The 13,117-nt window shown below is 67.4% G+C and overlaps 1 protein-coding gene across 3 annotated transcripts; it reads left to right on the plus strand.

Annotated features, from left to right (window-relative positions):
* The first annotated feature begins 338 nt into the window (after window positions 1–338).
* LIMK1 (LIM domain kinase 1) lies at window positions 339–10,990 on the plus strand. Of its 3 annotated transcripts, XM_087751700.1 has the most exons (17): window positions 339–493; window positions 3,583–3,679; window positions 5,375–5,539; window positions 5,646–5,784; window positions 6,169–6,278; window positions 6,360–6,551; window positions 7,407–7,512; window positions 7,594–7,778; window positions 7,855–8,038; window positions 8,149–8,235; window positions 8,470–8,601; window positions 8,712–8,771; window positions 8,870–8,935; window positions 9,033–9,189; window positions 9,333–9,388; window positions 9,528–9,685; window positions 9,786–10,990. In XM_087751700.1, exons 1-17 carry the CDS (start codon window positions 436–438, stop codon window positions 9,937–9,939), a joined length of 2,106 nt encoding a protein of 701 aa, XP_087607826.1. In that variant the 5' UTR covers window positions 339–435; the 3' UTR covers window positions 9,940–10,990. The 3 variants fall into 3 exon arrangements, with proteins under 3 accessions (XP_087607826.1, XP_087607827.1, XP_087607825.1); XM_087751701.1 differs by lacking the exon at window positions 5,375–5,539; XM_087751699.1 differs by lacking the exons at window positions 339–493; window positions 3,583–3,679; window positions 5,375–5,539 and adding an exon at window positions 3,991–4,215.
* Window positions 10,991–13,117: the final 2,127 nt, after the last annotated feature.

Here is a 13,117-nt window from a genome sequence, read left to right on the forward strand (position 1 = left end):
AGGGACCCAGCGGGACACCCATGCCCTGTCCCATGGTGACAGCCTGGGGGATGAGAGGGATGCCCACGTTGTGCCCTATGGTGACAGTCCGGGGGACGATGGGGACACCCGTGCCCTGCGCCATGGTGACAGACCCAGCGCCCCACCTTCCCCCGGCCCCGCCCCCATCCCCGCTACCCCCGCCCCCGTCCTCCTGACCACGCCCACCCCACCCACGCCTCTCCATCCCCGCCCCGCCCCTGCTCCCCGGCCCCGCCCCCCGGCCCCGCCCGGCCCCGCCCCTCGGCGGCCGCGCCGGCGCCGTGCTCCCGCCCGGCCATCCCCGCCCGCCCGCCGGAGCCGCAGCGGCAGCGGCAGGGCCGGGGCCGGGGCCGGGGCCGGGGCCGGGGCCGGGGCGAGGGCAGGGCCTGGCGGGGCGCCGGGCAGCGCGGCTGCATGAGGTTGATGCTGCTGTGCTGCACCTGGAGGGACGAGCCTATGGGAGAGGACGAAGGTGCGTGACCCCCCCGGGCCCCCCCGCCTGACTCAGCGCTTCCACCGCCACCGGGGCCCCACGACCCCCCCGGCTCACCCGCACCCCCCTGCACCCCCACATCTCTGCCGCATCCCCCCTTGCACCCTTACCTCCCCCTGCACCCACCATCCAGACTGCATCCTCCCCGCAGCCCCCCTGCACCCCTACATCCCTCCCTGCACCCCCACATCCCCCCTTGCACCCCCTCATCCAGATTGCATCCCCCACGTCTCCCCCGCACTCCCCAGCCAGCCAGCATCCTCCCCTGCACCCGCACATCGCCCCCTGCCTCCCTCATCCAGCCCACGTCACCCCCTGCATCCCCCACTGCACCCCTAGTCCAGCCTGCATCCCCCTTGCACCCCCACATCTCCCCCTACACCCCCTGTTCAGCCTGCATCCCCCCTGCCCCCCTCGTCCAGCCCACATCACCCCCTGCACCCCCCACTGCACCCCCTTTCCAGCCTGCAGCCCCCCACATCCACAGCGTGCATCCTCAAATCCCTCTGTGCACCCTCTATCCAGCCTGCATCCCCCCTGCACCCCCACATCCCCCCTGCACCCCTCAGCCAGCCCACATCACTCCCTGCACCCCCTGTTCAGCCTGCACCCCCCCTGCACCCCAAAATCTCCCCCTGCACCCCCTGTTCAGCCTGCATCCCCCCTGCACCCCAAAATCTCTCCCTGCACCCCCTGTCCAGCCTGCATCCCCTCCTGCATCCCTGCCTGCACCCCCTGTCCAGCCTGCATCCCCGCTGCACCCCCACATCTCCCGCTGCACCCCCTGTCCAGCCTGCATTCCCTCCTGCATCCCTGCCTGCACCTCCTGTTCAGCCTGCATCCCCCCTGCACCCCCACATCCCCCCTGCCCCCCTCAGCCAGCCCACATCACTCCCTGCACCCCCTGTTCAGCCTGCATCCCCACTTCACCCCAAAATCTCTCCCTGCACCCCCTGTTCAGCCTGCATCCCCCCTACATGCCCCTCCTGCATTGCTGTCCAGCCTGCATCCCCCCTGCGCCCCCATTCAGCCCCCCGTCCTGCCTGCACCCTCCCTGCACCCCCACATCTCTCCCTGCCCCCCCTGGCCAGCCTGCATCCCCTCCTGCATCCCTGCCTGCACCCCCTGTCCAGCCTGCATCCCCGCTGCACCCACACAGCTCCCCCTGCTCCCCCTGTCCAGCCTGCATCCCCTGCACCCCCACATCCCCCTTCTACACCCCCCACGCTCCCACATCTCCCCTGCACACCCCATGTCCCTCTGCTGCACCCCATCCAGCCTGCACCCCCTCTGTACCCCCCCATATCCCCCTCCTGCCTGCATCCCTCCCTGCACCCCACAAACACCCTGCACCTCCCTCCCCGCACCCCGATATCCCCCCACACCTCCTGTCCCTCCTGCCTCCTTCCCTGCACCCCCACATCCACGCTGCACCCCCTGGACCCCTCATCCCTCCCCCCACCCCCATGGAACTCGCACCCCCGGTACCTCCGCAGCCACCCTGCATCCCTCACCTCCCTCCCTGCACCCCCATATCCCCCCGCTGCACCCCCCGTCTGCCCCCGCACCCCTTGCCATCCTGCAGTCCCCCATCCGGCACCCATCCTGCGCCCCTCTGTATCCCTGCACTGCTCCTGTACCCCATCCGTGCTGCATCCCCCGGCACCTTCTGTGTCCCTGCACCCCTCTGTGTCCCCCCATGCGCCCTGCACCCCCAGCACCCATCCTGCACCCCTCTGTGTCCCCTCATGCACCCTGCACCCCCAGCACCCATCCTGCACCCCTCTGTGTCCCTGCATGCACTTTATGTCCCCCTGTTATCCCTCTTTGCACCCCCTCCATCCTGCACCCCTTCGCACCCCCTGTGCTTTGTACACCCATCCTGCAACCTTGCACCCCCCTGCACCCCTTCATTCCCCCTGCCCTCATCCTGCCCCTTATCCTGCACCCTCTGCCCCATCCCGCACCCCTCTGCATCCCTCCATGCGCCCTGCATCCCTCAGCACTTATCCTGCACCCATCCTGCACCCCTTCATCCCTCCTGCATACTCTGCCCCCATCCTGCACCCTTGCATCGCCCCTGTACCTTCTGCACCCATCCTGCACCCCTGTATCCCTCCCTGTACCCCCTGCACCCATCCTATACCTCTGTATCCCTCCCTGCACCCATCCTTCACCCTTGCTGCACCCTCTACCCCCATCTTGCAACCTTGCATCCCCCCCTGCACCCATCCTGCACCCCTTCATCCCCCCTGCACCCTCTGCCCCCATCCTGCACCCCTCTGTATCCCTCCATGCACCCTGCACCCATCCTTCACCCCCCTGCACCCTCTGCCCACATCCTGCATCCTTGCGTCCCCCCTGCACTGATCCTGCACCCCTGTACCCTGTACCTACCTGTACCCTGTACCACCCCTGTACCCCTTGCACCCCTTAATCCCTCCTGCACCCTCTGCCCCCATCCTGCACCCTTGCATCCCCTCTGCACCCATCCTGCACCCCTTCACCCTCCCTGCACCCTCTGTCCCCATCCTGCACCCCTGCAACCCCCCCCACCAGTGGGTGCCCCCCCATCCCACACCTCCGGCACACCCAGGCACTCCCCTATCCCCAGCATCTCTGTCCCCCCAAACATCTGTCCTGCTGCCCAGCACCCTGCTGTGTCCCCTGCACCCCCCGACCTGCCTGTCCCCTGTGCTGGCCGAACCCTGCACCCCTTCCAGCACCTCCATGGGACACCCCGGGTCCCCAGCGCTACCCCCTGCCACCCACCCACCTCTGCACCCACTCCCTGTGGGCACCCAGCACCCCCCGGTGACGTGGGCACCCACGGTCACGGCAGTGCCCCTGGGGGACAGGGGCTGTGGAGGTGGCCTGGCACCACCATGCTGATGCCTTGGGGACATCAGCGCTACGACCTTGTCCCCATTACGGGGTCGATGGGTGGGGGCTGGAATTTGTCACCCTGGGCAGAGGGGCTTAACCCTGGGTGCTGCTGCTGCGGGGAAGATGGGGACGGCTGTTAGGGTGACAGCCCTGTCCCCCTTGTGTCCCCAACCTCCATCCAGGGACCGACCTGCCGGTGTGTGCGAGCTGCGGGCAGGGCATCTACGATGGGCAGTACCTGCAGGCGCTGAACGCCGACTGGCACGCCGACTGCTTCCGGTAGGAGCCCGCGGTCCAGCTGGGATGGCCTTGGGGACACCGGGATGCTCCGCAGGGACAGCGGATGCCCCCCACTCTGGCCATGTCATGGGCTGGTGGCGAGGCCATCGCACGCACCCAGATGCTCCCCCCGAGCGTGGCGGCCGTGGGGCAGCGCAGGCAGCGGGCTGCAGGCAGGGCTCAGCAGGTGATGGCGAGCCTGGCAGAGGGCTGTGCTGCCTGTACCCCGCTGTCCCCCCGCGCTGTCCCTTCCTGCCCGGTGACGGGGCGCGTGGGCTGATGTCACCGCGCCCCCTCCCTGCCTGTTTCCTCTTTCACTCGCGCCCTCCCGGCAGCTCGAGCGAGCGGTGGGAGCCCCGAGGAGGAGGAGGAAGGTGCTGGGTCGGGGGGCACAAGGGGTGGCCAGCACCTGGCAGGGGTCCCCGTGGGGCTGGGGGTGCCGGGCGTGGCGGGGCACCGGGGTGGTCCCCCCCCGGCCTGTGGAGGATGCTGGCGGCGGTGCTGAGGAAGAGCCGCGTCCTGAGCGCCGGAGCCAAGTGAGTGGGAGTGGGAGTGGGTCGGGCTGGGCTCTGCACCCCCCGGCCCCCCGGGGTGCTCTGCCGGTCGGCTCCCCCCACGGGAGACCAGTTTCTGCCATCTCCGGGCTGGCTGGTGCGAAAGCCTTCCTCCTCCTCCTCCTCCTCCTCCCCCCCCCCCGCCGCCGCTTGCAGCCGTGGGAGGCAGCGAGCGTGGGCTTCAGCCCAGCCACGCGTGGGGCGGTGGGGGTTAAGGGGGCGGGGCCCGCGGCCGCCCCCCCCCGCAAGCCCATGGGAGGCTTCGGGCTGCGCAATCGGGCGGCGGAGTCCTCGCAGGGTGACGTCATGGGGTGGGGAAATTCCGCGCCGTGACGTCACGCCTGGTTGGTATTCCACCTGCGCGCGGCGGCCGCCCCCGTCTGAGGGGGCGGGAGGGGACTGCAGCAGTCCCCGTGCATCCCCCCGGCACTCCCATTGCAGCATCCCCTGCACCCCTACAGCACCCCTGCACCCCCCCCCTGCACAGCCTGGTGCAGCACCCCCTGTGCACCCCCAAAATTGCACAGCCCCCTGCACCCCCCTTTCCCTGCACCCCCACCTCACAGTCCCACAGCAGCTCCCTGCACCCCCTTTGCAGCACCCAGGGCATCGCACCCCTAAGGCTGGCGTGTCCCTGACCAGGGTGGCACGTCCCTCCATGTGTCTGTGACCAGGGTGGCATGTCCCTCCATCTGTGACCAAGCTGCATGTCCCTATGTCTGTCACCTGGGTGGCACATCCCTCTGTGTGTCTGTGGTGACCAGGGTGGCACGTCCCTCCATGTGTCTGTGACCAGGGTGGCACGTCCCTCTGTGTGTCTGTGACCAGGGCGGCACATCCGTCCATTTGTCCATGAGCAGGCTGGCACATTCCTGACCAGGGTGGCATGTCCCTCTATCTGTGACCAAGCTGGCATGTCCCTGTGTCTGTCACCTGGGTGGCACTTCCCTCTGTGTGTCTGTGACCAGGGTGGCATGTCCGTGACCAGGCTAGGATGTCCCTCTGTGTGTCCATGATGAGGCTGGCACATCCCTCTGTGTGTCTGCGACCAGTCTGGCATGTCCGTCTGTGTGTCTGTGCCAGGCTGGCACGTTTGTGACCAGGGTGGTGTGTCCGTGACCAGTCTGGCATGTCCATGCAGGGCTGGCACCTCCCTCCCCATGCCTGTCTCTGCCCTGTGTCCCCTGTCCTGTCCACCCCGGTGTCCCCCCACGTCCCCGCACCGCCAGCCTGCGCTGGCATCCCCGGAGCCACCTGCTGCCACCCTGGGGACAGTGACACACGGATGCAGTGGCCCTGCAGCAGGGTAGGAAGCAGCTTGCCCAGACAGCCGTGGGGTGAATGGGCACTGGCTGCCCCCGGGGGTGACGATGGGGACATGGTGACAAGGGGGTCCCCATCCCCTGCCGCAGGTGCTGTGAGTGCGGGGCCTCCCTGTCCCACCAGTACTACGAGAAGGATGGGCGCCTGTACTGCAAGAAGGATTACTGGGCACACTTTGGGGAGCTCTGCCACGGCTGCTCCGAGCAGATCACCAAGGGGCTGGTCATGGTGAGTGGTGGGGGGGACCCCGGGGGGGACATGGAGCTCTGACCCACGGCTGAGCCCCCTGGAAAGGGGGCGAGGAGGGGAGGGGGTGCAGACCCCCAGCACAGGTTGGGCTCTGGGGGTGGCAGGGGGTCCTCTGCCTTTTAGAGGGACCCTGGCAGGGGGTGTGCCCCCGTGTTGGGGCTGGGGGAGGCTGAGGGTGGTGGGGAGATGTCCCTGCAGTCATCCCCAGCCTGGTGGCACGACTGTCCCCCTCAACCATGGCTCAGCCTGCCCTTCCTTTGCCCTGGTGCACCCACGGGTGCTCCCAGCACCATCTGAGCCCCAGGACCCATGCTCAGTGCCCTGGACCTCTGGGTCCCTGGGGCTGATGGCATCTGCCTGCAGGTGGCCGGGGAGCAGAAGTACCACCCCGAGTGCTTCAGCTGCCTCAACTGCCGCACGTTCATCGGGGACGGGGACACCTACGCGCTGGTGGAGCGCTCCAAGCTCTACTGGTACGTCCCAGCCCGGGTGGGTGGGGGGACACACACGTCCCGTGGCACCACCCACCCACCCGCCTCCTCTCGGCCCTGCAGCGGCCACTGCTATTACCAGATGGTGGTGACGCCGGTCATCGAGCAGATCCTGCCGGATTCGCCGGCTTCCCGCATCCCGCACACCGTCACACTCGTCTCCATCCCCGCCTGCTCCGATGGCAAACGCGGTTTCTCCGTCTCCATTGACCAGGGCTGCGGCACCGAGCACCCCCGCACCGTCCGTGTCCGAGAGTGCGTCTGTGTCCCCTCTGCTACTGTCCCCTCCCCGGGGCTGGGGGCATCCCGCACCCCTTCTGCTGGTGGGATCCACCCCACGGAGATTTTTTGGGGTGGGAGGGTGAGGGATGGGGCTGGTGTGTCCCCGTCAGCTGGGGGTGGCTGGAGGGGACCGTGGTGTCCCCAGCTGCTGGGATTGTTTGTGGGGACCATGCTGGCATGTCCCCGGCCATCAGGGTGGCTTGGGGGTGACATGCTGGCGTTGCCCCATCTGCCAGGGTGGGCTGTGGGTACTGGGCTGGCGCATCCCTGTATGCTTGGGATGGCTCGTGGGTGCCATGCCAGCCTGTCCCCATCCAGGAGGAGTGACTCGTGGGCAACATGCCTGCATGTCCCCAGCTAGCAGGGGTGACTCGTGGGTACCATGACCGCGTGTCCCCATCTTGGAGGGGTGACTCATGGGTACCGTGACAGCATGTCCCCATCAAGCAAGGGTGGCTTGTGGGCAGCGTGACTGTGTCTCCATGCAACAGAGGTGACGCGTGGGCAGCATGCCTACGCGTCCCCATCCAACAAGGGCAGCGTGCCTGCCTGTCCCCATCTAGCAGGGGTGACCCGTGGGCAGTGTGCCTGCGTGTCCCTGTCTAGCAGGGGTGACCCGTGGGCAGCGTGCCTGCGCATCCCCGTCTCGCAGGGGTGACTCGTGGGTACCATGACAGCGTGTCCCCATCTCGCAGAGGTGACTCGCAGGGGACACGACAGCCTGTCCCTATTGGCTGAGGGTGGCTCGTGGGCAGTGTCCCAGTGCATCCCCACCCGTGATGGTGTCAGGGCCGTGGGACTGACCCCTGCTGCCTGCCGGCCCCACAGGGTAGATCCAGACTGCATCAGCCCTGACATGAAGAACTCCATCCACGTGGGCGACCGCATCTTGGAGATCAACGGCACCCCCATTGGCCACGTCCCCCTGGATGAGGTATGCTCCCCCCGGGGTGCTCCCCCCAACCAGCACCCCCTTACCCCCCAAACCACCCCTGCCATCCTTTTCTGTCCCCAGATCGACCTGTTGATCCAGGAGACCAGCCGCCTGCTCCAGCTGACCATCGAGCACGACCCCCACGAGCCCCTTGCCCGCGAGTCGGGTCTTGCCTGCAGCCCCCTGCCCGCCCCATGCAGCCCCCTGTGCTCCCCGGCCCCTCCGCCTTGTGGGGAGCCTGGTGCCATGCGCCAGCGGACCGTCATGTAAGGCCACCAGCTCACCTGCCTCTCCCATTGGGATCCCTCCTTGGGGTTAACCGTCTGTTTGTCCATCCCACAGGAGGAGCTGCAGCACGGACAAGTCTCCGGGCTCTGGCTCGATGGGCTCACCCGCATCCCAACGTAAGGACATCGGTCGCTCCGAGTCGTTGCGCGTCGTCTCCCGTACCCATCGCATCTTCCGTCCCTCCGACCTGATCCACGGCGAGGTGCTGGGCAAGGGCTGCTTCGGCCAGGCCATCAAGGTGGGGTTGGGTGGCCACAAGTGTCACGAGCGTGAGGTTCTCAGCTCTCCGGCATAAAGGCGGGAGGTGGTAGCGAGGAGCTGGTGGCTCAGCCCCTGCGCTCCTGCCAGGTGACGCATCGGGAGACGGGCGAGGTGATGGTCATGAAGGAGCTGATCCGCTTCGACGAGGAGACACAGAGGACCTTCCTCAAAGAGGTGAGCGTCTTTAATCCCCCTGGTTTGGGGTGGGGGGACATGAGGGATGGGGCTGTCCGATCCTGTCCCCCACCCCGACATGGGATGCTGGGCACAACATCTGGAGTGGAGGTGGCCAGGCACCATGGGTGCAGGCAGCCCTGCCTGTTTAATGGAGAACACACGAGCAGCGGGTCTGTCCGGGTGGGTGCTGAGTGCCTCGGAGTGTCACAAGCACGGGGGGGGGTCCTGCAGGTGAAGGTGATGCGCTGCCTGGAGCACCCCAACGTGCTGAAGTTCATCGGGGTGCTGTACAAGGAGAAGAGGCTCAACTTCATCACGGAGTACATCAAGGGTGGCACCTTGAGGGGCCTTATCAAGAACATGGTGAGCACTTGGGGGGCAGGTCAGCCCCCCATTACCCCACAGCCCCGGTGGGGCTGGGGGACTCCTCTCCTCTCTCCTCTTCTCTGGCAAATCCCCCCTCCTGCCCCCAGGACAGCCACTACCCCTGGAGCCAGCGGGTCAGCTTCGCCAAGGACATCGCCGCTGGCATGGTGGGTGCCACCGGGGGATGGGTGGGTGGGATGGGTGCTGCTGGGTGGGGGACCGCGGTGTGGGGGTGCCCCCCCGTCTCAGCCCATCCTTCCCCCAGGCCTACCTCCACTCCATGAACATCATCCACCGTGACCTCAACTCTCACAACTGCCTCGTGCGGGAGGTGAGTCCCACCTCGGTGGTGGCATCCCCCGGCCCTGGTGGGGGTCTCAGCCCCCTGCATGGCTCCCCCCGTGCCTCACCCCTCTCCATCCACGCAGAACAAGAGCGTGGTGGTGGCTGATTTTGGGCTGGCGCGGCTGATGGTGGATGAGAAGAACCAGCCCGAGCATCTCAAGAACCTGAAGAAACCGGACCGCAAGAAGCGATACACGGTGGTGGGGAACCCGTACTGGATGGCCCCTGAGATGATCAATGGTGAGCCTGGCCGCAGTGCCGGGGAGGGGGGGACATGGCCAGCCAGGGCTGTGTCCCCAGGCAGGGGACACCTGGTGGGACAGGGACAGAACGTGGGGCAGGGACAGGACATGTGGCATGGCCTGACCCATCTCTCCCCACAGGGAGGAGCTATGATGAGAAGGTGGACATCTTCTCCTTCGGCATTGTCCTGTGCGAGGCAAGTACCATTGGGGTTGGGGTCTCCCCCTTGGGGTTGGGGTCTCCCCCTTGGAGTCCTCATTGTGGTCGAGGTCTCCCCTTGGGGTTGGAGTCTCCCCTTGGGGCTGAGTCCGCTCCTCCCTCCCACTCTTCCCCAGATCATCGGCCGGGTGAGCGCTGACCCTGACTACCTGCCCCGCACCGCCGACTTTGGCCTCAACGTCAGGGGCTTCCTGGACCGCTACTGTCCCCCCACCTGCCCCCCCAGCTTCTTCCCCATTGCCGTCTGCTGCTGCGACCTGGACCCTGAGAAGCGGTGAGTGCTTGGGACCCCCCACCCTAGGGGACCACTGGGGCTGGTGGCGGGGGGACACGGGCCCAGCGGAGATGTAACGTGTGTCCCCCTTCTTGCTCAGGCCGTCCTTCAGCAAGCTGGAGCAGTGGCTGGAAACCCTCCGCATGCACCTGGAGATCCACCTGCCGCTGAGCGCCCAGCTGGAGCAGCTGGACCGAGCCTTTGGGGAGACGCACCGGCGGGGCGAGGGCGGGCTGCCCGCGCCCCCCCGATAGAGCCCCCCCCACCTGCACCCTCTCTGAAGCTGCGGGAGAAGGAGCTGCACCCGCCGCCAGCATCTCCTCCGGCTGCCACCACCCCTGGGGCTGGATCCCTGGGGCTCCCCGGATGAGCCCTCCGCTCCCCATCTCCTCTGCACGGGCTGCCTGCACTGCTGCCCGCACCGCTGCCCGCACCGTCCCTGGGAGCTGGCTCTCCCCGGGGCTGCACGGCCCCTGTGCGTCCCCCCCACGCCGTAGCTATTACCCCCAGGACAAGCCCGGCCAGCCACACCGTGGGGACCGTCCCCATGTCCCCCCACCCTGGCTCGCTTCGCCTTTGCACGCCCGGGGGCTGCGTGGCCGCCGCACCCCCACGAGCCCCGTGGGCTCCCCCGTACAGAGCCGCGGCCTCGCGGCGGTGCCTTGGCTTTCCGTGAACTTGCACTGCGACACAGGAGGGACCCCCTGGTTCCTTTGGGGGGGGGTACATGGCCTCCAGCCCCCCCGGGGGAGCGCGGGTCCTGCGGCAGCCTCGTAGCAATGCCCTCGTCCGCGGCCGGCCCTTCTCACGCTGCTCCTGCTGGCAACCCGGGCTCAGGGGGCTGCCGGCACCCCCGGCCGAGCGAGGGGTCCGTGGCAGGGGGGACACCCCTGTGGTGTGGGGACAGGCACGTAGCGGTCCCCGCCGCCCCCACGTCCCCGCTGCCCGTGCTAATCCGTGACCGCGCATCCCTGGGGACAGTGCCGGGTGGTCCAGAGGGGTGCAGGGATGCGGCTCGTCTCGGTCCCCTTGACCTGGGGTGGTTGGGGGGGGGGGGTTTGCGCCGCGCGGTGCTTTTCATGCTCTTTATTCAGGTTCATTTTTCTGTAAGATATTTAAAGAGAAGAGTTTGTATTATTTTTTCATACGACGTAGCGTTTGCCATTTGTCACTGCCTCGGTTCTGCTTTCCCGAAGGGATGAAACTGTGAAGCCTCTCCGCGCACTTTTGCCCGGGAAGTCCAAGGCGACGTCCTCTCCGGAGGTGGGAAGGGAGCTCAAACTGTGATGTACCCCGAGCCGTGAGTCAATAAATCCTTCCCTGCTCGCTGCCCGGCCTGCTTGGGAATCGCTCGCCTCCCCTGGGGGGGCTGGGAGCTCTTGGGGAAACTGAGGCAGGAGGGGCCAGACTCTCCGTTCGGGGCGGTGCAGAGGTACTGGACTTGGTGGCATCCCCCAGGCTCGGTCACCCCCGTGGTGGCAGCACTGTTGTCCCTCTTCATGCTGTTCCCACCCCATCGTGGGTGTCCCCCCCAGCCCTGGGGCTGATGCCATCCCTGCCTGCACCGCCTGGCTGGGCCCCCAGGACCCCAAGCCCCATGTCCCCTCCCTGCCTGGCCATGCCCACTGTCACCCCATGCGATGGCAGAGCCCACAGTGGTGACAGGCAGGTTATGGAGCTGTGTGACCATGGGCGCAGGGGAGCAGCCTTGCCTTCAAGGTAAAACAAGCCTCAGGGGACAGCGAGGTGGCCCATGCCCCATGCAGTGGTGGCCCATGGCCATCCCATACTTCGCCTCTGTCCTTGTCACCTTCCTAAACCAAATTAAGGTCCCCAAGGTGGGGGATCTCCATCCTCAGAGGGGTTGGAGCTTTGGCTGGAGAAAACCTGGACCCTAAGGAGCTCATGGGGGGGGTGACAGGGAAGGGACCCGGGGATGTCCCCAAGGATGTTCCTGAGGGTGCTGCAGCTTGGCAAGGAGGGGAGGAGACAGCGCAGCCCGAAGGGGTCCCGGGATCCAGGCTGGACACCCCCATCAGGAAAACCTCGTCGTTTATTACTCCAGGGATGCTCGGCCTCAGCACGGGAGGGACCAGGGGGGTCGGGGAGGTGATGGCGGCTCAGTCCCACCTTGGAGTGGCTCCTTTGTCTGACTGCCTGTCCCACATCACCCTGGTGAAGGGACAGGGACAAACACCCTGCCAGCATCACGGTGCCGTCATGGCACCCTTGGTGACCTCACACCGTGCCAGTTCTTTGCTCCGGCAGCAGGACACCATTGCTCCCCAGGAACACTGGGTGGCGGGGGACCCCTGCGGCTGTCACCCCTGGGAGACACCATGGTCACCAAGCCCCTGCCGCCACGGGACAGCAGGACCATGGGGGACCCCCAGCCTGGCAGCGGGAGCCCCCCATCCCCGGGGGAACTCCAGTCCCCCTGCAGCCCCTCAACCAGCTCAATGGAGCTGATGAGCAACCTGTGCCTGGTGCAGCCGGCGCCATCGGGCCACTTGCTGGTGACCCTGCAGAGGACCCTCGATGCCAGGCAGGGGGAGAGCCGGGCGAGAGCTGGCAGCCGGCCACGGCAGGGCCGAAGCGGTGGCAGCTCGGTCACCCCTGTGACCAGCAACTCATCCCAGGCTGAGCCACCGGCCAGTAGCCCCCCCTCACCAGGCAGGCAGGTGGCCCCAGCACAGCCCCAGTGGCCCCACGCCATGGCCATCACCCACCCAAAGCCCCGCCACGGGAGTATGCAGCACCCTATGCCCAAATCCAGCCACCGACGTGTGCGGCACCGGGTCCCTTGCCGGCCCCCTGCCCAGCCGGCGGCAGCCTGGCAGGGCTCCTTACCCACACAGCCCCCCCCAGCCCGGCCTGATGCCAGCGTGGGGAGCTCAGCACTCCCAGCACCCGGCTTTCCCCTCCAGCCATCCCCTCCCGGGAGGGAAAAGGGCACCCAGACCAAGCCACAGGCCACTGAATGCTGCCCCCGTGCCCCCTGTCCCCCTGAGGGTCCTGCTCTGTCCCCATCCGAGGTGGTCCCTGGGGACATCCCCGACAGGGCTCTCCCCAAGCTTGGCCCCGGCTCGGTGTGGTGGCCCTTGCTGCAGGTGGGGAGCCAGGTGTCCCCACGTCCCATATCCCCAGTGGCGGGCCAGCAGCCAAGTGCCACCGAGGCGGTGGCCAAAGGCACCAGTGGCTCTGGCCAGGACACGGCCAAGCCGGTGCTGCTCGGCAGAGCCTCCCCCACTGTCCTCCGGCACGAGGCCCAGACCGAGGGCTCTGGCTCCGGCCGCAATGATGGAGACGAGCCATCAACCACTGGGTTTATCACCTTCTTCGTAGGTAAGTGTGGGCAACTGGTTGGGAGGGAAGGGCACAGCTTCCCCCAGTGTCTCAGCAGGGTGGGCACTGGTGCTGGGGGGACCCTCC

The sequence above is a fragment of the Nipponia nippon genome, unplaced genomic scaffold (genome assembly GCF_047370975.1).
Source record: "Nipponia nippon isolate SJK-2023a ecotype South Korea unplaced genomic scaffold, ASM4737097v1 scaffold_15, whole genome shotgun sequence".
Lineage (NCBI taxonomy): Eukaryota > Metazoa > Chordata > Aves > Pelecaniformes > Threskiornithidae > Nipponia > Nipponia nippon.